Source organism: Vigna unguiculata, chromosome 9 (assembly GCF_037176805.1).
Source record: "Vigna unguiculata cultivar grain cowpea cultivar isolate G323 ecotype 2 chromosome 9, ASM3717680v1, whole genome shotgun sequence".
Taxonomy (NCBI): domain Eukaryota; kingdom Viridiplantae; phylum Streptophyta; class Magnoliopsida; order Fabales; family Fabaceae; genus Vigna; species Vigna unguiculata.
The window spans coordinates 13,720,069-13,745,646 of NC_140800.1; the positions used below are offsets into that span (position 1 = coordinate 13,720,069).

The window sequence follows — 25,578 nt, forward strand, 5'->3', positions numbered from 1 at the left end:
AATCTATAAACATGTTCCTTGAGACTTAATCACCACCATTTTTCAAAAAACTAGGTGCGAGTGTGAATCATTGGGCTCATAACTTAAAAAGAACGATGAACTTAGGACGAATCTATTGTTTTGGATTTGACAGAAGAACTAGGAATTAGATTCCACTTTTGTGACTTTGAATATTGAGAATAAATTATAGATGCATATGCATTTGTCTTTCCTATATATAGTTATCAATTCTGAGCTACAAAATTTCAACCTTGTGGCATTTACTTGTGAGTGTATCCGAAAACACATAGAGAAAAAAAATGATGAGATCAGGGGAATACTACACCCATGTTTCAGAAGTTGAGAGGGAATCTAGGACTGTTGAATACCCTAATGATGGTGCTCTTTCCTTCAAGAAGGTTGTTTACGAGGAAAATAAGGTTGAGGAACCCCACCACCACCACCACCTCTTCCATAGGCACCACCACCAGCCGGAGACTCGTGAGACGGTGAAAGTTGTTGAGTATGAGCAAGTTCCTGAAAGGCGTGTTGGTGAAGTTGTCTACGAAGAGAATAGGACAGTGTGGCCTTGAATTGCATTCTAGGGTTCAACTTCAACTTCTTATTACCATGTGCCTATTTTGCTAAGGAGACTATTTCTAGTATAAAAATCACCACTGTGTGATTAATTTAAATAAATTGCTCCTTAGTTACCACTTACGTTTATAAATCTTGTATAATTTCAATAAAATTATGTTACTATATCTTTGGTGTGTACAAAGTACGTGTGATAGCATGCATGCATGATGATTTGTTGTTTTTTTCTAACTTTTCTGTGAGGAACGGGTTCTTAAAATAACTGAATAAACCAATCATGGTTCAAGTGTAACCTAATTAATGGGTATATATACCCACATAAACTGCATTAATCATTTCTTAAAAACTTCTAAACAGCACGTTTTGGAAGATATCACACGATCACGTTGTTTTGATATTCATAAAATTTTTACATTTATTTGAGATTGACTATTTTACTCTTTAAATCCTTTTGTTTCTAAATAAAAAAAAAAAAGTATTTTTTTAATGATTATTTTACTCCTAAAAATAGATTGTCAATGACTTTTTAAATTGTTAAATAAACTTTTATATTTGTAAAAGAATTGAAAAATAATATAGTAAATATAAATAAGTGTCAAATATTTATAGATATCAAAGTAACATGCTCACATATAATCATCGATTTGCCTTATGAGCCTAAATAAGTTTTTTTTTTCATATTCAATAAAATATCTCCCAAAATCTTTCATAAGATGAGTTGGGGTTACAGACAAAATGTGTTTGATCCATAAAAGTATTAAATTATTTTTCGTTATATATATATATATATATATATATATATATATATATATATATATATATATATATATATATATATATATATATATATGTGTGTGTGTGTGTGTTTTTTTATAAGTATGACTAGTGTAATCTAACTAATCTTTCTTACATACCCTTTGTTCCATTATATAATAATTATCAAGTATTCAAATTGTTAGTAATTGAAATAAAGTTAATTTTAGAAGATGACAATATGTATATAAAGATTACAAGAAAATGTCTTATTAGTAACCAATTTTAGTGACTAAAAGTTGTTAGTCACTATAGTGACCAATTTATATACCAATTTACAAAATTAAAATTTATTGCTTACTAAAATAGTCACTAATATAAATAAAAAATTATAATTGGTCACTAAATTTGTCACTAATTAATTAGAGAGTAATTTAGTAACTAAGTTATTTTAGTAGCCAAAACTTAGGTAGCTAATTTTTAGTGACTAGTTTTCTTTGGTAGCCAAAACTATAGTAGCTAATTTAAAAATCAATTTAGTGACCAATTATATTTTTTTATTCATAATAGTAACTATTTTAGTAACCAATGATTTTTTTACTTTGTAAACTTGTATCTAAATTAGTAATTATAGTAACTAACAACTTTTGGTCACTAAAATTGGTTACTAATGAAGCATTTTCTTGTAGTATAAAACCGCTAGGCAAATTTGATGGCATAAAAATTCCACTTGGTGAGAAGTTGTAATGGTTGTTAATGTCAGAAAGTTGAACAATTTTATTGATAGAACTTCCACAGCTTTGCATGTGATTTTCAATAACTGCATTTGCATTGAATTGACGGTTGAAAATTATAATCAAATTGCATATGTATTTGTGAAAAACAAACAAAGAACACTTACCATGACTTATTCCACATATTCCATTTACATCGTCAAAGTTATTGGCTTCATTGTCGACATTTGCAAATAATTTTCAATAACTTGTGACAATAAATAAGACAACTTATTTACATAACAAATTTTGTTTAAGAAAAATAATTACTTACTCAAAACCAACTTAGTTAATGGTTTTGTCTATAGAATCTTCTTCACGAATCTGCCAAAAAATATAAAACATATATTATTATGGATATTGAGGTTCACTCTTGTAAAACGAACAACTACTTAAAAGATAAGATAAATGTTGCATAGCAACATTTTTAAAGAATACTAGTTCATCATTTGCACTATGTAATTTCAATAACACCATGAGAACCATTAGTATAACTTATAATAAAACATTTCATATATATTTTAATAGGTATTTACGCTATGTATAATCAATGTTGCATACTATAACCTACATTTCAAGAAGCTCATCATTGTCACTCTATAATTTCAAGAAGGAAATGAGACGTGACCTGCATTTATTATAACTTCAGTTAATGAACACCATTACCATTGAACAATTGAATAAATTAGGAGAAGAGTGTGAAATAAATACTGACATACCTATAGTTTGGTCTTTGTTAAAGAGTTTCGAAAAATTTCTTGTACACAATATTTTTAGTTGTGTTTGTGATATTTCCATCTTCGTCTAGAATAAGTATTTTGAGTCCTTTCTTTTTTTTTTACTCTAGAGATAGGAACATATAGCTTCCATGTGTGAAAAATGGACGTGGAAGATAAATTCCAACTCTAGAAAGAGATTGACCTTGACTTTTGTTGATTGTCATTGCAAAGCAAAGTGATATTGGAAATTGTCTTCTCTGGAATTTAAATGGCAAACCTGAATCTGAAGGAACTAAATCCATTCTTGGGATAAAAATTTTGTCACCAACGTTTTTCCCTATAATAATAGTTGTTGAGATGACATTTTTTCCTAAATGATTGACTTGCAATCTTGTTCCATTGCATAGACCTTTTTGCTTGATCTATACTTCTAACAAGCATGATTGGTACCCCTATTTTCAACTTCAATCTGTGATTTGGAATACCTAAACATTTGATTTCATTCAAAAATTCGGATGTAAACCATTCAGATTGCATTTCTTCATCTTAATCAGATTGGCAAGTTGTATCTAAACTTAGATACGTAATTTCCTCACCACTTAATAAAGACAACATGAAATCATTAACTTTCTCTACACAATCATTTGTTGGGCAAAGTATTGCTCCATCATCAAAATAACCAGGATTCCTCATATGTAAAACAAAATCAGGGTACACAAATTGAACCGAAGACATTAAAGGTGATTTTGTATTTAGAATCAATAATTGTTGTAGAATTTCAACCATGCTTTCCCCATTTTCATTTAAATCCATCTCTCCATCTCCAATTTTAAAGATCCAATCAGCAAATTCTTTTATCTTCTCTATTGTCTGCCTATTTTGGGTTGTATTTAATCTCATATTTTTTGTTAGCTTTAACACTTTACAATACTGCCATAAGTCAGAATAATGTATTGAAGATTTAATAATATCATACCTAGATGCTTTCTTTATGATGGGTAGAATTTGTCTAAAGTCACCTCCCAAGACAACCACTTTACCACCAAATAGTTTGCCATTGTTGCACTCATCAACATTTTTCATTATAACTCTTAAAGTTCTATCAAATGCTTCAAAACACATTATGTTCATCATAGGTGTTTCATCCCATATAATCAAACTGGTTGTCGTTAAAAGCTTAGCACGTAGACTACCTTGAGCAATGTTGATTCCTTATTAATTAGTAGTGGGATGCAAAAAGTTGAGTGTGCAGTTTTTCCACCAGGAAGAAGTAACAAAGCAATGTCACTTGATGATACATTTAAAACAACCATCCCCTTGCTTCTTATTGCAGCTAACAATGTCTTCCACATAAAAGTTTTTCACGTACCATCGTAACCATACAAAAATCCTCCTTGTTTTGAAAGTATTGCATTCGGCTTAATTACCATTTTGGTCCCCTAATTTGTTGTTTGGTTCATTTTGGTCCCTTTATTATTTTTTGGTTCAATTTAGTCCTCTAATTATTTAAAAAGGTTCAATTTGGTTGCTTCTTTAATAGCATCAATAAATTCTTTGTCATCAGCCAATAGTTCTAAATAATGGCAAGCCTCCTGGAATGTTTTAAACATTTGTCCATCAATTGTCCTTATGCTCTCATAATCAACACACCCTTTTTGAATAGTCAATAATATTCTCATATAATAGATTTCTCTATAGCCAAGAGGAATATAAGTAAGCCTACCAATGTTGTAGCCTTTCTTTCATAGTTTTCATTCTTTTTCTTTTGTCATCCACACAAATTTGCTTAGGAATTTCCTATAAGTCAAATCTTTTCCTTTTGTATAATTACGATTAGCCTCAAACCAACCTAGAAACATTGTGTTACTGTTTTCGCATCTGTTGAATACAACATTAATATCATCATCATCATCATCTTTAAACAAAGTTCATTGCACGCTTGGAAGATGGAATGTTAATCTTTGAACAGCAGGCCATCTATGGTGAATATCAAAAACAAATGTTCTTCAAACTGCTTCGCATGGTAAGAGGTATTTATAGTCATAATACCTTTTTATTTCATCAATAATTGTTTATTTGTTCAAATCTATAGCAACATTAGTTATTTTAAATGTACCTCTATCCGGACCCTTGTTGACATACTTGAACAAATACTTGATTGCATTTGTCTAGTTACAATACTCTATATTGACATGAGATTGATACCTCATTAAAAGAGGTGGATTGTAAGGAACCACACTGGAATTATCAAGCTAAATTCCATTTTTTTAGCAAAACTATCATCATCACGTCTTTTATATGACAAATATCCTTCTTCATCAATGTTAGAACAACTTGTAAAATTCTTTGGATAATATTTTAAACATCTACCTTCTTTCATGCAAGGATAATTGAATTGTACAGGTCCACACAGCTCATGTATCATGTAATTGGAAACAACTCTATGCAATTTTGGGTACAAATATTGATTAGGCAATTGAACTGAAATTACCTTATCAATATTTGTTGGAGTCTTCAGTTTGTTTTCTCCATCTAACCATAAAAGTATATGAGTGTGCGGTAATCTCTTTTTTGAAATTCTACTGTGTACATACCTGATTGTGTAAAAAGAACAAATATAGTGACACACAGTTTTTTTAATTTAATAATTAAATATATAATATAAAATTGCATACAAAACATACCTATAATAGTCTTTCTGAAAAAGTCATTTTTTTAAATATCTGTCATCATTTGATCAAGTTTCATTTTGAAGACTCTATACACAATGTCAGGTATGTCTGATGCAAATAAACCACTTGGAAAAACAAAATCACATATTTCACTCCAATTTCATTGCATGTTATAGTTATGAACAAATCAGGATATCCAAATTTCTTACAAATTGCCATAACATCTTGACAATTGTTAAACATATACCTTGTATCATCGGTGAATGAAGCAAGCAAGACTATACGTCTTCCAATTGAAAATGGATTTGTCTCTCCTCTATTAACAGCCTCTTGTAATCCATTAAGAATATCACAACGTATTAACTTCTTATTTGCTCTAATGAAAGACAAACGTTGTGCTTCAATCATTGTGTAGCAGTCGACCAAGAATTGTTGGAATAATCGACACGCATTAATAATGTTACCAAACTCCCAAGAACTTTGTTGGATTCTAAAGGCTATAAATTCACTCAAAGAAATACGAACTCTTACCCTTGCTTTACCTTTTGAATGAGTTTCTCTAATTGGAATATCTTCTTGATAACCATCTTTGCCAAAAGGAAACATTAGAGGATATTGCAACGGAATAAAGGCAGTGTGAGTTTCATGCAATCTTGTCAATTCACCATAACATTTCTTCACAATGATATCTCTTCCTACATCCAGATTACCAAAATCACCAACTATTAGTGCAGTTATCTTGTCACATGAAGGTGTGTTGTAGACTCTTTGATCTTTTGATCTGCCTCTAAATAATCTTAGTGTGGAGTCAGATTTCGAATTGTCTATTGACAAATCTCTAACTCTTCTAAATGATTTTGCAAGAACATAGTGATCACCAATCATTTTCATCAAGTCAGCAACCAATGATTGATCTACCAAAGATTGATCTGAATTTGACCTAAAACACATTTGAACAAACTTAAGTTAATAAACAATTTGGAAGACTTTTTATAAAAGCATAAAACATATGTGGCAACAAACTTCCAAAGCGGTGGTAGTTTTGTCCATTAAGAATGAATTGAGGTGGTGTAGAACCATTATTCATCGAAGTATCTATCTTACCTCCAATTGAAGTGAATGAGAACATATTGTTGTATATTTTTATATTTTGTAAAAAAAATTGCTTTTATTGTCATAACCATTTAGCAAATTTTGAAGCAAGGAGGTGGTTGTTGTAAGAGTGGAAGTTGAACTTTTCCCTTTTGGCAACACAATGAGAAATCAACTTAGTTTGATGTTTTAGTTTTTTTTGCTCTTTCTTCATACCATAATTCAACTTGACAGTATTCGCATTCCAAGCAAGGTTGTCCAAAGTGGACTATTTCTGAACCAAATAAAATGGTATTAGATAAATCAAAATAGATCCATGTATGAACATATAAAGTTCTATACTTACCCTAGATCTCTGCTCTAGAATAAAGCTTTGTTGTAAATGTGTAGTTTGTTAACAGTGACATAAAAATAATTAAATTCATGGTTCAAATTTTGGACCAAGTCCACATCAAATGGTCTAAGTGAGTCTCAAATTATCATCATTCGGTTTTGTTCCTCTTGAATGATTTATTGTTTCTAAACTTCTTCAGTTTGTTCTTCTTCGATCATCATAATTGAATTTCTTTTGAAGTGATTGAATCACTTTAAAATGATTGAATTTAAACGTTCAGAACTTCCACCTTGCAAAGTAGGTTTTAGTATAACCTTATAATAGATATATAATAATTATAAAACAATAAATAATATAGGTTTGTTAAACTTGACTAACTTGCATAATATGTTATTATTTGGTTAGTATCACGCTTACCATTGTCATTAGAACTTTCATTACTTTGTAGTATAGTACTCTAGACAATTGTATTTCAATACACAAAATGTTAGTAATTGAAAATAAGTTAACTTTCATAAATTAAAATATGTAAATAAACATACAACTGGTTGGCATAATTGATGGATTAAAAATTGAACTTTGTGAGTAGTTGCATTGGTTGTTGCTCTAAAAAATATTAACATTGTTAGTTACAGCAATTCCACAACTTTCTATGTGATTTTTAACAACTGCATTTGCATTCAAGTCAAGTGGTCATTTTATAAATCAAATTTGATGTCTATTCTTGAAGAAAAGAAAAAACACTTACAATCACTTGTTCCACATATTGCATTTATTTTTCTCAAAGTTGTTTACTTGATTATCCATATCTACAAATTAGTTTCCATAATGTATGACAATAAATAAAACAACTTCATTTACATAACAAAAAATGTTTAAGAAAAATAATAACTTACTCAAATCCAACTCAGTTTATGGCTTCCTCCGTAGAATATTATTCATGAATTGGTGGTTGTGAATGGTTTTTTCTACCAAAAAAGATAAAACTTATATTAATATGAATATTTAGGTTCAATCTTTCAGTTTATTAAAATTTAAATAACAATGTATACATATATCAAACCTGATTTGTTGCTACATTGATCATCATTGTCTGTAGATTTCCTTTTTCTTATTGTCTTCTCTTTTGGGTTGTCTGAAAGCAAACTCACATTTGAGCAAGTGAAAAATTAAAACTTCATAGTTGAACTATTATGCAAAACTATGTATGTTAACGAAGAATGCAAATCTCAAGTAATCTTACCTGAATGTTTCTTGTTCATTGCATTCAAACTTACATCTAGAAACATCTTCGTTGGACTTTGTCTTTTGGTTTCCTTCATTTCAGCCTTTCCTTACTATTATGTTTAACCTAGTGCTACAAAATATTAGTTGTTGACTATTGTGAAGCTTTTACTGATTATTGCTATATCCATGAATGTATTTGTTTACCTTTTGTGTTGACATGCTTTGTTGTACAGAGTGGACCTATTGTGGAAATAGATACATTTCATAGTTGATATTTTCTGCACAATGTTTCTTTTAGAAATATATCCTGCAAATAGAAAGCACAAAAATTGTACATAGATAATATGTAAGAAAATATAACATAAATATAAAATGTTTCATAGTTATTTCCTTTTTGCACTAAGAGAATAACAAAACTTTTTTTCATGCAAGTAGTACACATACTATATAAGATATGCAAATATTAACTATTTTTTTGTGGATTGTAGTATATGTTGTTGAAACATGCTAATATGACTTGTTTCTTTATTTCACAACATAGTGCTCTATTAAAAAAAAAAGTTACAATATCTTCTCCACTCGACATTACAACTTTAGTAAGTGAAATAATTTTCTTAAAAATATTTAAATCAAATGTTCTTTCCTAAACTAACCTCAAACTCAAACCTAATTCAAGCATTAAAATTGAAATTTTCATGTACATATTATAGAAAATTAAAACCACTAACATTTTCACTAAACAAATTAGATAACAATAACAACGGATGTATTGAAAGGTGTAACAGTTATAAAATAAATGTAATGTATTCATTTAAATTTGAAGTATGTTAAAAATAGTCAAATAGAATGGACACCAACAATTATTATTCAACATATATATATATATAGGCATTGATGTCAATATTAAAAGTAGAAGTTCCAAAAGTACATATATAGTAGCATATAATTCAAAAATTATTATTGCTACATTTTGAAGTTCAAAAACAAAAAAACAAAAACTAACATCTGATTAATAATTAGAATAAGTCAACACTTTGACATGTTGATTGCACTTCATCTCGTCAACTTCAAAGACCAGGTCCAGAGTTTCATCAAGTCCATGAATAGTACAAAATTGATTTCAACCACTTCCAATTTTGTTGGACTTCTTTGGAGTATTCCTCAAAAGAAGTTTGCATTTCACAGTCTTTTGAAGTCCATGAAGCACAATATTCTTGAAGTTTCCTTGTTGCAGATAATCACCAAAATCAGCAGACAAATCCTAAAAAAAAATTGTTAGATGACTATATGTAAAATTTAAGATTAAATATTAAAAATAAAAATAAAAAATATCATTACAAATTGAAATACTTGATTAAATATAAATATGTAAATATAAATATAAATATAAAAAAAAACTAATAATAATCACTAGATGGCTAGCGCAAACTTGCAATGGGGTTAGACCTATGGTAAAATGCATCTTTGAACCTCTAGAAAGAGGTTCATCTTTCACAATTTTGCTATAAAATCTACCAATAGACAAAGTTTCGCACTTCCTTGGAAAAACAGGGATCTAGAAGCACGAATTTCCCACATATCCAAAATAGATACAAGATCATGTTGTATTTTGTAAAAACTCCTTAAATCATACCACCCTTCAATTAGTAATGGTTTCTCTAATTTTTTTTTTTTTGTAAATGACAACATGCGTGTTGTTGTCAACATCAGTTAGACTTCACTGGTTTTCAAGATTTTCATCATGAAGAATTGCGAAAGCACGATCAACAAAACCAACAGCCTTGAAGAACCAACAATTAGTTCAAAATAATATTTTTTTAACAAAGATGTACTTACATAAAAAAAAGGACTTGAAATAACGTACCTCATCTTTCAAATCAATAATGGAAACATGGTACCTAGTCATTGTGTTATAGATGTAACAATGTCATCAACATCACTGAAGTTGTTCTCCATTTTTTTATGAAGATCGACAACAAAGAAACACAAAGAAGAAGAAAACGGGTTAGAAAGGTCAAGGTTTGGGTGCAAAATGAACTTATGTCATTTTATCTGATCGAATCACATTTTTATAGGAAAAGATATATCACGTGAAAAAATTGTCCAAGATATATGTTCAGAATACTCAAACTAGTGACATTATTACTTTCTTGGAAAAGGAAAAGTTAAAAAAAACAAAATAAAAACATATGTCCAATTATATATGTAATATTTAACCAAAATATAATAAAATATATTATATATAATATATAATATGTAATATACAATAGATATTATATAATATATATATATATATATATGATATAATGTATAATATTAATAAATAAACTACGTAAATCAATTATATCACAAATTTATTATTAAAATGACCTAAATAACCAATATAAGTGAATAAAAATATTTATCAAAGTTCAAAATGAGAAATGAGAAATCGAATTGAATAATTTAAAACGACTTTACAAATTCCAAGTTAAAAAACATAGTAACAGAAATTAAGTTACTTATGTTAACAAATAATTTTTTTACAATTAAACATCAATCTTTATTGTAGTTATATTAACGGTGTCTTAAATTTCACGAGAGAAGAATATGAAAAATAATAACTTATATGTTAAACATAATTTAGTCCAAAATATTTGCTATTGCATACACTGAAATAAAACAATATACTAATGATTACAAATAATTGAATTATTCTAAATATAATATAAAAAAAACAAAAAATAAAGCAGTACAATTACATATAAAAATTCTTTAAATATAAGTATAAATTTAAAATTGAACCAATTATTTTGATAAAAAAATTGATGAAAAAATATTAATTTTAAAATTACATTTATAATAAATGGTAACCACATATAAAGGTTACGAAAAAATAACCTCAAAATAGTTTTATTGTAGTTGGAACCATTTCTGTTTAGACAATAATCATTTTTATTGTCAACAATATTTTGGTTACTTAGCAAACGAAGAAATTTGACAATCATTTAAATATAATAATGTATAATAAATAAGACGTCATAAATAATTCATTAAAACAATTAAGTTATCTGAAATGAAAAACGCATAAAATAATTAAATAAAAGTTGCATATTATCTAGAATTTAAAGCAAAGGAAGTCTTAAAACATTACAATACCAAAGTCTCTAGTCGGAAAGAGTAAATAAATTTAATAAAGACAAACATATATCTTGATATTATCATTTTTGTTCACTTTTCCCTTTTAATATTTCGCTTTAGAACCTTCAATGAAATATGGTCTTCTTCAATATAGACCACACGATTATATGCAAATTCTATATGGAGAAGATACTCATCCTAAGATTTATGATTCCCTCTAAGCACAACCCTTAACAAAGTGGACAGGGAACTATTGACTACTTCCGTTTGTCCATCAGTTTGTGGGTGACAAGTAGTAGAAAAAGATAACTTGGTTCCTAGCCTAGACCACAAGGTCCTCCAAAAATGGCTAAGGAATTTAGTATCCCTATCAGACACAATTGTTTTGGGTAAGCCATGAAGACGAACCACTTCTTTGAAGAATAGTTTTGCTATATTTCTAGCACCATCCACTTTGCGACATGGTATAAAATGTGCCATTTTTGAAAAACTATCCACTACCACAAAGATGGAATCAACACCCCTAGAAGTCCTTGGAAGCCTTAGGACAAAGTCCATGCTTATGTCCTCCCAAGGGGTGGTAGCAATTGGCAGAGGAGTATATAAACCCGCTAGACTTAGCATGTAAACAAGTAAGACAACTAGCACAATATTTTTGGATTTCCTTCCTCATATTAGGCCAGAAAAAAATTTCTTTAAGCATTGCTAATGTTTTGGCAACCCCTTCATGCATTTCCTTGACTAGGAGTTTCCTATGTGAACCAAGAGGGATACAAAGACGCCCTTCTTTAAAAAGATACCCACTTGACACATAAAGACTTCCTTGGGACTTGGTTTGACAAGCATCATAAATAGAAGCAAAGTATGGATCTTGAAGATACAATTCATAAATGTTTTAAAATCAAAGAATTTGAGAACCCAAGGTGGCTAGAAGAGTGTATCTTCTTGAAAGTGCATCAACCGCTACATTGGATTTTTCTTTCTTGTACTTAATTACATATGGGAATTGTTCTAAAAACTTCATCCATTTGGCATGCCTCTTATTGAGTTTATGCTGCCTCTTCAAATACTTGAGAGATTCATGATCATTGTGAATAATGAACTCTTTGGAAACAAGATAATGCTCCCAAGTATGAAGTGCACGCACAAAGGCATATAACTCTTTGTCATAAGTAGGGTAATTACAAGAAAGTCCATTGAGTTTTTCATTAAAATATGCAATTGGATTACCTTCTTGTAATAAAATCGCGCCTATGCCAACTCCCGAGGCATCACACTCAAGCTCAAAAGTTTTGTCAAAATTTGGTAGAGCAAGAATGGGTGCTTGGGTGAGTTTTGCCTTAATCTCATCAAAGGCAGCTTGTTGCTTTTCACCTCACACAAAAGGTATATCTTTTTTAACAAGTTCATTTAAGGGTGAGGCTAAAGTAGAGAAGTTGGGTACAAACCTTCTATAAAAGCTAGCAAGCCCATGAAAACTACAGATGTCCCTAACACTCTTTGGAATGGGCCATTCTTGGATGGCTTTGATTTTCTCAAGGTCAACATGGACCCCATTTTTATTGACTACAAATCCTAAGAAAAAAACATTATCTACACAAAAAGTACACTTATCTATGTTGGCATACAATTGATTAGTCCTAAGAAGAGAAAGAACTACCCTAAGGTGAGTTATATGACCACTAAGACTAGTACTATAAACCAAAATATCATCAAAATAAACAACAACAAATCTACCTATACAATCACGCAAGACATGATTCATTAAGTGCATGAATGTACTTGGAGCATTGGTTAAGCCAAAAGGCATGAATAACCATTCATAAAGACCAAATTTGGTTTTGAAGGCGGTTTTCCATTCATCTCCTTTTTGAATTCGGATTTGATGGTAACCACACTTGAGGTCTATTTTAGAAAAGATTTGGGCTCAATGTAACTCATCTAGCATATCATCAAGAATTGGGATTGGGTGCCTATAATTGATGGTTATGTTGTTGATGGCCCTACAATCACAACATATGCGCCATTTACCATCTTTTTTGGGCACCAACAACACAGGTACAACACAAGGACTCAAGCTTTTTTGTACCCACCCTTTTTTTAGAAGCTCGTTCACTTGGGATTCATCTTCTTTTTTCAATTGGATTTGTCATATAGGCAGGTCTATTGGGAAGACTAGCGCCTAAGACAAAATCAATTTGATGCTTAATCCCTCTAAAAGGAGGAAGTCCATTTGGGAAGACTAGCGCCTAAGACAAAATCAATTTGATGCTTAATCCCTCTAAAAGGAGGAAGTCCATGAGGACCATCTTTTGGAAAAAGATCTTCAAATTCTTGAAGGAGAGCAACAATAGGAGAAGGAAGATTCTTAAGTGAAGAGCTAGAGAGACAAGTGAGAATAACTTGACACAAAAGAAGGTAGGAAGGTTGTTCCTCGTGAAGAGTATGGAAAAGAGATTTTTTAGTGAGAAGCACTTCATGATAAATGACCTTAGGATTAGAATCCTCTACCTTAGGCTTTGACACCTCTTTAGAGTTTTTAGAACTCTCTTCCTCTATCCTAGCTCGCATTTGAGCTTAATCACTAGCAACTTGGCTAGGAGTGAGAGGGTGAAGGACAAAAGTCTTAGAATGATGGAGGAGAGAGATCTCATTGGTATGGCTATTGTGTATGGTTTTGCGATCAAATTGCCACGGCCTTCCCAGGAGAATATGGCAAGCTTCCATTGGTATCACATCACACAAAACTTTGACTTTAAATTTGCCAATGGAAAACTTGATTTCAACTTGATGCCTAACATTGATATCCCCATCTTCATTAAGTCAATGAAGTTTGTAAGGTGTAAGATGGGATAGCAAAGCTAGGTTCAACTTCGCAACCAACCTAGTGCTACAACAATTGTAGCACGACCCACTATTAATGATAAGAGAACAAGTGTTATTTAAAACATCACACCTTGGGTGGAAAAAGTTTTCTCTTTGATCATTGAGAGGAAGGCTAGGTTGATTGTTAAGTAACCTCCTAATCATAAGAAGATTGCCTTCTTTGGCAAAAGAATATTCTTTGGAAGCACTGGAATGAGAACTCTCAGAGTCACTTGAAGAAGGAGACTCCTCTTGACTGTTATAGAGGTCATTGCCCTTTAGCACAATGGTGCGCTTTGTAGGACATTGGGTAGCTACATGACCTCTACCTAGACATTTGAAACATTTGATTTCACTAGCCTTTTTGGTGGAGGACTCACTTTTTTCACTAACCTTTGCAGGGGTTTTATGAATGGTTTCTTTTTCCTTTGAAAAATCTTTCTTAGACTCTTTGGAAAACACATTTGGAGGAAACAAGATAGAAGAATCCTTGCGAGAAGGTCTTCTTGAAAGTTGACGCTCCACCTTGATGCACATTTGTAGTAGGTCATTCAAACCTTGGTAAGGGAGCAATTCAACTCTATCTCTTATATTGAAATTGAGACCATTTAAGAACCTAGCAACAATTAATTCCTCTTCTTCTTCAATTCTCGCCCTTAGAATATACAATTCTATCCTTTGCCTATATTCCTCTATTATCATTGATCTTTGTTGGAGCCTTTGGAGTTTATCCATAAGCCCCCTTTTGTAATATGAAGGAACATGGCGACCATGTAGGGCTGCTTTGAGATCAAACCAATAGGTAATCTCGAGTTACCCATTTCTTTTCTTTAGAAGGACTAAGGAAGTCCACCAATTAAGGGCATGGCCTTGAAAGCTAAAGATAGCCAAAGAAACACGTCTATCTTCTTCTATCATGTGGCTATCAAAAAGTTTATCAACCTTTGCCACCCAATTAAGATATGTTTCAACATTATCTTTGCCATGAAAGTGAGGCAAGTCTATCCTAACTTCCTTGGGAGGAAGAGGGTGCCTTTGCCTTCTTTGATGAGGCGATTGTCTCTCATGAGGGCACTCAAAATCCTTCTCATAATCAACATGTTCATGCTCATGCCTTGAGGGAGGACGAGAAGGTCTAGGAGAACCATGTTGATTATTTGTGGATGCCTTAAATTGCTCAGTTAAGAAATGTAGATTGACTTGTATCGCATCTATTTGAGATTTGAGGTCATGAACCTCTTTGGAGAGTGTACGAAGTGCACAAGGGTTAACTTCACCCTTATCATCAGCACTAGTGTGAGGACTAGGGGGTTTTGTTGTTGTTGTTGATGGAGCACACTAGCACGAGTGGCTCTTCTAGTGCTCATGATTGAAAGAACTTAGAAACTTTGACAAAGTGTGTGAAAAGGATATAAACACAAGTGAACCCCCAAGTAGGCGAGGTGAGTCTATGAATACCACTTAAAAACCAAGGCCAATCCTTGCAAGGTACACTTGTGAGTATTTTTGAAAGAATTTCACACTATGTCCAAGTGCTAAGTAGTTAAAACCACTAGACACTAGGTGCAAAACAAACAAGACTCAAAAGGAAACACTAACACACTAAATGCGGACCCCTAAATGGCAAAAATATGAGAGACTTTGGTCTCACAACTTAAGCCTCTAAAACGTATTGCAAGAAAACATGAATATAAGCTATGCGGCCTAATGTAGGGTGAGAAAGCACTTACAACTTTCAACACTTACAACTAAAGCGACTCACTATGTAGTATGCAAAGGTTCTACTTAGGAGATGAGATTGAACACCTTGTGATTCCCTAAGACACCTAAGTAGGCAAAGAATTACAAATAAAAGCAACCAAATTTGGAACACAAAATTTGGCACTTTGAGGAGCAACCGAGAGCACTCTGATTTTAGTGAACTTTGGGTAAAAATTAGGCAACTGAGGAAGCTCCAAATATACCAAAAGAAGTGACCAAATTATAGAGAAAGAAGTAAACTATGAAGATGCAACCATTACAAGCCACAATGGCCAAACAAAAGTCTTCAAAATGACGGTTCAATGAGCTCTCGTGACCACTAAGCCTTGTGCCAAAATTGTGGACAGCAAAAGAACAAGTTCTTGAGAACGTCAAGAAGGAAAGAAAGCCTTAGTTGATGGCTAATGTGCACACACCAAATTGGACACCTTTGGGCACTTTGTGGATGTGAAAATTGCAGCACCAAATACCCAAACAGCAGCAAGAAACTGCACCAAAATCAGCAAATAAAAACCAAAGAAAACTTTGCCAAATTCAAATGGTTAGTACTCAACACTCTCAAAAAATTTGTACCTCAAATCGGACTAGGTGTGGGAGGAAAAGGAATTGCCAATTGAAAGCATTAGGCTAAAGCATTGAATCACATCCACCACCTAAAATGCTACCACTATCTATCAATAAGAAGAAAGCATTGCATCACCAAATCAAACCACAAAACTCGAGAGCATTGCAATTGGAAGGAAACAACAAATAAAGCAAGAAAGGCCAATTAGAAATGCTAAACCAAAGTGGAATTCATGAAACAAGACTTAAATGAAAAGCCAAAAAGGACAATCAAAAAATTAAGGCTTGAAAGACAGGAAAGCACATCAAATAGAATCCTAGAATGGAACTAGAATGGATTAAAAAAACGAAAAGCAGAAAATGCAGTGCTCATAAGATGCTTATGGTATTCATTGCATTTGTGCCAATATGAGGGAATTAATCCACTACAAATGAAAGCAAATGATGGCAATATGGAATACACACATAAACAAGCAAATGTATAGAGCAAGAGCACTGAAATTCTGAAGCAAAACACACAAAAAATGCACTAAACAATGATTTTCCCAAAAACATAGCACCAGTAAACGTTAACATATGCCTTAACTTTGAAGATTTATCATATTTTTTATACTGGACATATTTGAATTATTATTTTTGCTAATTTTTCATCCGGATGTTAAGAAAATTAGGCAAAAATCATAAGGTGATTCAGTGCTATGAATCGTTCCAGTTAAATCAAATAAGAAAAGTGTATGTCAGGACACAAGTGAAAACAGCAGCAGATTTGCACTGAAAAACGTAGAAAGTTGCCTTTACTTCAAAAATTTGTCTAAAATTTAATTGTCAACATAATTGAATGATTCTTGTTGGAGAATTTTTGTCTAAGAATTAGCTTTTCGAAGCAACAATTAGATTAAAAAGTCGTGCACTGAGTCACTCATGACACTTCTGAAACAGAAGGTGTGCAATAGAAAAAAATTGAAAATTGAAGCAAAAGCATATTAAAAGTGGAAGATGTTCAATGGACAAATCAAATCGCTTTGGAGCTTGATTATGATCTAAAATCAAGCATAGATCAAGATGAAAATCTAGGACACTCTAAAGCCCAAACTAATCGGTGAAATAACATTAAAACGGTGAGGAAAACTGCCTCAAACATCCACACGCATAACATGAAGCTTCATTGCATTTTGGAGTGGAGTTTGGCACGGTTTCACTCAAGCAAGTGCAGAAATTGATTTTAAACAGTGGAAAATGGAAGAAACATGTAAAATAAAGCATTAACAAGACTTAGAACACAACTTGAATGGTGGAAATGTAAAATGAAGAAGAATCACCAAATGAAAATGAGAGAAACTCAAAGAAAAGCAAGTAAAGGTTGCTAAAAATGAAATGGAAAGCTAGTAAACATATGAACCAAAACAAATACTGAAATCTACAATTAGAGTGCAAAGCATTCTTGTAGTCTCATTGTTGTTTGGTCACAATGAAGGAAACAAGATGAAGAACACAAAATGGCAAGCATAATGGAAGAACTCACATTAAACACAAAACAAACGGTAGAAGGAGAAGAAAATGGAAGAACAAGACGAAAATAGAAAGGAAAACAAGAAAAACTATGGAAAGAAACCATTACCAAATCGACACAAGATGCAACTCCACGGTTTGATGGCTCTAGATACCATTATGGTGGAACCCTTGGATGAAGGTGAAGAAGAGAGCTCCATGGATGGGTGAGGATTGGCGGAAGCAAGGTGAAGGATGAAGGTTGTTCTCGGAATTGGAGTGAAAGGTGAGTAATGAATTCTATCTTAGAGAAGATAGACGAAGGTGGCTAGAGGAGATGATTCAATCCTCTAGCTCAAGTGACTCTCAAAAGGCAATAGGAGTGGAATACTCTCAACACTAGGCATCTATTACTTAAAATTCAAGAGTGATTACAATAGCCTAAACTTTAGGCTTTTATATGAAAGCAAATACACATAAGCACTCTTAGCCCTTGGATGAAAATGACCTTCAATCTTGGCCGTGGAAGATGGCTTGGAGAAGGAGTAAAGCTCACAACCATTGGATGATGTCTTGGAAAAGATGGAAGCATTCCTAACCCTTGGATGCATTGGATCTGTGAGATATAAGAAGGAGTGTTGACTTCCACTTAGTCCACCTTGGACCCTTGATAGCTCACGGCCAAACCTCCCATTGACTCAGGCAAGCCCAATTTTAGCAATTCAACTACACATTGTTTTACTTATTATTCTAGAAAGCAAGGCCTAAACAATGAGCCAATCTTATTGCTATTTTATTGCTCTTTGATACAGCTCTTCAAATCTCCACATCTTCTTTGGCCCATGTGAAGAGTGTGAGAAGCCCATGTGGGTTTGGACCATCTTGGATGAAGCCCAATAGGATCTTTTTTAGCATGCCCCTTGTTATTGGGCCTCTTAATGGACTTGGGCTTGAAGGTATACCTTGGCTTGATGTTGGGCTTGTTGGGGTCACATCAACATTTGAAGCTGAGCATCAAAGGAAAACCTTCATGGCAGGTAAAACCACTATTGTTGATCACCAAGGTGGTTGCCTAAGCTTGGAAGAAAACTCATTCATGAAGGAAACCTTAATGTAAGGGTTCCTCCACCTCCATGGGGACATCCTACGCCTGACACTCTTAGGTTCTAACTCTCAAACATGAGGTTATATCTACAAGTGAAGCGTACTTCCAAGAACACTAAAATAAAGAACACAATTTATAGATAATTAAGGTCAATACAGTTGATTTAAGAAGCCAAGTTCAATCTCAACACCTTAATAAGCATCACCTTTTTCAAACGTAGTTTTAATATACTTTTAACAATACCAAACCAAACCTTTGATACTATTTTATTGCCAAACTTGGGTTAGATTATAGATTACTAATTTAGTTACTAAATCCTTGTAGATACAACCTTGTTGTACTACAACTGACCCAATGCACTTGCCGGATAAAAGCTAGACCATCAACTAGGCCACAACAAGTTTTTGGAGTTGTTATCATGAATTTGCGCTAAGTTAGATTAATAGTTTGTAATCACCTTGAATTTTGTTGTATATTTGTGTAAATTTGTGCAGTAGTAGTTATTTAATTCTGTTTGAAAATCCATTTTTTTCTACTCATTTGATCTTGAGTTGTTATGCATGCCAGGAGGAGAAAAAGGAACTTTGTTGTATGATCCAGAAATTGAGAAAATTATAAGGAGAAATAATAGCATAAATAGGAAAAATAGGTTGTAGGCACGACTCAACTACAATGGAACCAGATTGGAGAAAACTCAACTTTTAAAAGCTCAAATCTGCAAACATGCCCTATTGTCACTCATAACCTTCTATTAATCCCACAAACCAACTTGTGGGATTAGACAATGAAGACCCCTACAATCATCCAACAACCTTCTATTAATTGTGTGGCACCATGGGATTATCATGAGAGGATAAGGAGGAAGCTTATCTAGATTGTTTCCTTTTTCCTTAATTGGAAAAGCAAAAATTTGGCTGCAATCTCAACCAAATCAAAGTTTGGTGAATTAGGAGGATGTGGAAAGAAAGTTCTTGACTAGATTTTTCCCACCTAGGTGCTAAGTCAACAATTGTAAATTTTGCACAAGGAATAGATGAGCTTGTATGTGAAGCATGGGAGAGATACAAATCTCTTCTAAAAAAATGTCCAAACCATAGATTTGATGACTAAAGATGTGGCTAAATCAACTACAATCATAGAGTCCTTGTCAGCTAGTGACCACCAAGTGCAGCATGATAGCAGCCAACCAAATAGAAGAGGAATTTTGGAATTAGATACACAATGTGCAATCTTAGCCCAAAACAAGCTAATTTCACAGTAGATCGAGGAAATTAAAAAGCAAATGACTAAAATGCAAGTTTGAGCAACAATAATTGACACATCTTAACAAGTTCTGAGGTGTTATTTCAACCCTAACGTCAATGTTCAACAATAGAATTGATCCAAGAAGAGCAGGCCAATTTCATGAGTGGCTTAAGAAATCTAGAGAATTTCAACTTCCATTAGAATTCAAATTGGAGGAATAATCAATACCACAGTTCTAGATGGAGGCAAGAGGCTAGAAATCCACAAAGGCATAATCACCTAGCACCTTATCAATTCCAACAACCATTCCAGCAGAAAAAAGTAAACAAATTAGAGGATGCTCTAGCTCAATTCATTCAAGTTTTAGCAACCAATCAAAAGAACACAAAGGCCTCCATCAGAAATCTAGAAGTGCAACTTGGACAAATAGCTAAGCAACTTTGTGACCAACAAGAAAGTTAATTTTCAGCCAACACTCAAGTAAATCCTGAGGAATATTGCAAATCTATCATAACCAGACAAGTGATAGGGAAGGGAATTTGAGATCACTTGAATGGAGAAAATGAAAAAGAAATAAGGGAAAGAATAAGTCTGGATGAAAGAAAATGAGGAAATATAGTTTAGTGAAAAAAGATAGTTGAGTAATGAATATGAAGAAAAAAATATAAAAAAAGAAAAAAAGGGGAAAGAAAAGAAAGAAGAAAGAAAGACATTGAGATGAAAAACTCCCCTGTAACAAGTTTTCCTTATCCTTATGGACCAACTAGAAAAGATAAAGAAAGGCAAATCACTATATTTCTGGATATGATCAAAAGGTTGTAGATCAATATACCTTTCACAGAGGCAATGGAGTAAATGCCTACCTATGCCAAATTCATGAAGGATATGCTCACAAAGAAAAGGAGAATCTAAGAGGAGGAGATTGTGGAATTGAAAACTGACTGTAGTGCCATTATTCAAAAGTCCCAACCTCTAAAATCTAGTGGTCCAGGAAGTTCCACATTGCCAGTAATTATTGGTAGCTTAATAGTGGACAAAGCATTACTAGACCTTGGAGTAAGTATCAATTTAATGCCTTTGTCCATGTTAAAAAGAATTGTAGATGTAGAGGTTCAGTCAACCAAAATGGCACTTCAATTGGTTGATAGATCCATCAAGTATCCATATGAAATTGTAGAAGACTTGTTGGTCAAGGTAGATAGATTCTACTTTGCAGCAAATTTTGTAGTCATGGATATAGAGGAAGATTCAAAAGTGTCTCTCATCTTAGGAAGGCCCTTCATGAAAATAGCTAAGGCCATCATTGATGTTGACAATGGCAAATTAAAAGTGAGAATGCAGGATGAGGAGGTCATATTCAATGTGTTTGAAGTCGTAAAGCATCCTAATAACAAAAATGATTGCTTTAGAATGGATGCACTTTATGATGTATGCTTAGAATTCAAAGAGACAATTGTAGTAACATACCCTCGAGAAGGTTTTGACAAATCAACTACAAGAGTGGAGTGCTAAGCAGGAGGAGGAAGTTCAAAAGTGATTGGAGGATCTGAGTCAAACCAAAGAAGTTTCCTCTTTTGCAGCCCCAATATTGGAGTTCAAGCCTAAAAATGAAGAACAAGAGCAACAACCAAAATTGAAGCTGAAGCAACTTCCAGGCCATCTTAAATATGTTTTCCTTGGAAAAATGATGTTCAACTAGTGATTCTGAGTAATTGACAACGTCCATTTTTACCTCTTTTTATATGTGTATTGTCATGAATAAATCAACTTTTTTCTAGCTTTTAACTTGTTATATTCTCAAGTTTTGGGTTTTAGTTAGTTTATGCTTGTTTTACCTCTAATCTCTATTTTGAGTGTGTTAAATAAGTCAATAGGAAGCATGTGTGGTGGAGGAAAACAAACAAGAACTCAAGGGAGCGTGATTGGATAAGAAAAGATTGATTTTAAGGTAAATACCTGCGTCAAACCCCACTAGAATCGTGTTCAGCGCCACAAAGACATAAAGTAACAAGTATTGTTGGAGAGTCTAGGGTCGAGCACCAGTAAACAAGGTTAGGCTAAATAGCGTCCAAGAGGCTAAGGTTAGGCGCCAAATTGTCTAGAAAGCCAGGGTCGAGTGCCAGTACACAAGGTCGAGCACCATCTACAGAAAAAAGTTGTTTCACATTTTTACTGATAACGTCGGGTGGTGGAACCTGGGGTCGAGCGACAACGGCACTGGTGTGTCAAAAATTGGTATCTAAACATATTTCTCATGAGGGTAAAGGGGATTCCTCTTTTTTCACGATAGAGAAAAACTTTTTGGTGCTTGGAGAGCCTATTGGTGGTTGTTAGGGGTGTTGGGAAGCTCTCCCACTCCTTATTGGGTCTTTCCTCCATTCATGGTGGTTTTCCCCCTATTAGGGTTGGAGAGGAAGATGGGTTGAGAATTGGAGATGGAGACATGAATTGGAGGCGCAATTGGAGCATGGAGCAGTTGCCAAGAACATTGGGAGAGGGCTTGCATCTTCTCTCTAGTTTCCATCTCTTGCATATCTCTTCTATTTCCTAGGTTCTCCACCATGGAGAGGTAGACCTTTTGTTGAGATTAAATGTAATGAACTAAATTCAAGTTAGTGTTTGATTTATGTGTTTAATGCTTGTTGTGGCTTGATCACCCATGACTTGTTTACGGTTCTTGAGGTGTTGGAAAATGTGTTTTGAACTTATAACTGAAACTGAATACCTAATGGAGTTTGTATATAGGGATAAAACATGTGATTTTACGTTATCTGGTAATACAAATAAGTTGGATATATTGATTGGAACGTATCTTGTTAGATAAAGAATGTCATTTGAGTGAGTTTGGTACTTTTTTGTGTTTCTGCATAATTTCCCAGAATATCAGTTGATTGATTTTATCTTTTAATCTATTGAATCATATTACATGAACATATTAATTTGTAGTTTTTGTTTTTAATCGACTGAAAAATGTTACTCTACAACAATACATCTCTAATTTACTAGTCAATTGAATTCATTTTAAAAGGGTTTTCATAAGTTTTAATTGGACACATTTTTTAATACTGAGCCAATTCAACCCCACTTCTTGGCTTAGAAAAATCTTTTAAACCTACAAAATCTACATAGCATATCAATCATATGAGTTCAAGAGTTTTTAATTTTAATTGAGAATGTGCTTTGATAAAATTTAGAAATTTTCATGTGATTGAATGAGTTTTTGCCAATGATTGAGAATGTACTTTGATTAAAGGTAAAAACTTTAATAAGAATTAATCAATAATGTACTTTGGTTAATTAGCTTTTTACTTAATATAAGAGGGAAAAGGATAGACATGATTAAACATAGTAATATTTAATTGAGAATGCACTTTGGTTAAATTTACGATGATTTATCTACAAAGTTTTTTTTTTCTTTTAATTGAGAATATACTTTGGTTAAAGTGAGAATGTCAACAAATTAATTGAGAATTTACATTAATTAATTTGAAAATCTAAGACAATAATTAATTGAATCATAATCCTAATGAAGAATCTATTTTGAAAGCAGTGGAATAAATTTATTTTCTTTATCATTATTTTACATCTTTTTATCTTTTTCCAAATTTATTCTTTATTTCTTACATTCGCGCACAAATACCTCAATATGAATAAAAGAGACTCTTGCTGATCCATCTCCTCTAATAGTATTTCTCTCCATGTGAACAAAGTGTAAATGATATTATTTTTACCCAAATTGAAGTAGTGCTATTTTAATATCATTCTAAAATGAAGTGTTGTTATAATTTAGATACCTTGTTCAATACATACATGCATTATTGATAGCTTGAAGTGAGTAAATTTGAATAAAAAAGACTTAGTTAGTGATTTAGTCATTTAATTTGTTGGTTTGGTTCATTTTTCTTCTTCTTATTATTCTTGGATTCAATTTAGTCCTCAATTTTTTAAAAAAAGTTCAATTTGGTCATTCAATTGTTTAAAACGGTTCAATTTGGTCCTCCAATTATTTAAAAAGGTTCAATTTTTTTTCAATTTAGTCTCTCTATTTAAAATTTTGATTCAATTTAATCATACTATTTCTTAAAATGATCCAATTTTGTTCTCTTTAGTTTGAGACCAAATTAGTAATTAAGCTTAATTACAACTTATATATACATGTTAAAATAATTTTTTATAATTTATACCTCAAATCACTCCACCTAAATACTTATTTTTTTTACTCCATTTAAATACTCATTTTTTTTTTACATTTAGATGAAGTGATTGGATGTATAAATTCTAAAGAAAAAATAAATTTAACATGTATGTATTAGTTGTAATTGAGCTTAATTATTAATTTGGTCTCAAATTGAAAAGGACAAAATTGGATCATTTTAAAGAATAGGGGACTAAATTGAATCAAAATTTTAAATAAAGACTAAATTGAATTAAAATTTCAAAGAGAGGAACTAAATTATTTTTTTCTTAAAAAATAACCTTTTTAAACAATTGAAGGATCAAATTGAACATTTTTAAAATATTGGAGAACTAAATTGAACCCAAAAATAATAAGGAATACAAAGTAAACCAAACTAGTAAATTAGAAAACTAAATCACCGATTAAACCACTAAAAAAAGATAATAGTTTCAAAAACCGAAATTATATTTTTAACTTCAACATATTTATGATTTTTACCTAAATTATTCTTAAACACCGATTTTAGTGTAAGAAACAAAATTTAAAGGTTTAAATACTATTTTGGTCCATGTTTTGGTCTAGTTTGTTCAATTTGGTCCCTTTTGTTTCTTGCATCCAATTTGGTCCCTGAATTGCTAAATTATGTTCAATTTCGTCCATTTCGTTGACGTTGTTTAAATTGATAATGATAGAGTGTACACGTTGGTATTGTTGACATGATGTGGCACTGTTCACGTTATGATTGGTTGTGTTTTGTTCAAATAAGTCCCTCTTTTAGTCACCACCACCACCACCACGTCAAGGTTTTTGGACTATAATTGCAATCACAACAATCGTATTTCTGCATAATATTTAACAAAAATAGAGACTAAATTGAACAAATTTAACTAAAATAAGAATTTATTTGAACAAAATATAACCAGCCATAACGTGAATAATACTACGTCACGTCACGTCACGTCACTAGTGTCAACGTGTACACTCTGTTATTATCAATTTAAACCACAACAATAAAAAGACAAAATTAAACATAATTTAACAAATCAGAAACCAAATTGAACATGAAAAAAAAAAAACCAAATTCAACAAATTGAATGCAGGACCAAA

At 32.2% G+C, this 25,578-nt stretch overlaps 2 protein-coding genes across 2 annotated transcripts; both read left to right on the forward strand.

Annotated features, from left to right (window-relative positions):
• The first annotated feature begins 226 nt into the window (after nucleotides 1–226).
• On the forward strand, nucleotides 227–743 carry LOC114162747 (uncharacterized). The gene has a single exon (XM_028046712.1). The coding sequence runs from the start codon at nucleotides 300–302 to the stop codon at nucleotides 570–572; it is 273 nt and encodes a 90-aa protein (XP_027902513.1). The 5' UTR covers nucleotides 227–299; the 3' UTR covers nucleotides 573–743.
• A 20,676-nt stretch (nucleotides 744–21,419) lies between these two features.
• LOC114163476 (uncharacterized) lies at nucleotides 21,420–21,806 on the forward strand. Its single transcript, XM_028047786.1, has one exon. It carries the CDS (start codon nucleotides 21,420–21,422, stop codon nucleotides 21,804–21,806), a length of 387 nt encoding a protein of 128 aa, XP_027903587.1.
• Nucleotides 21,807–25,578: the final 3,772 nt, after the last annotated feature.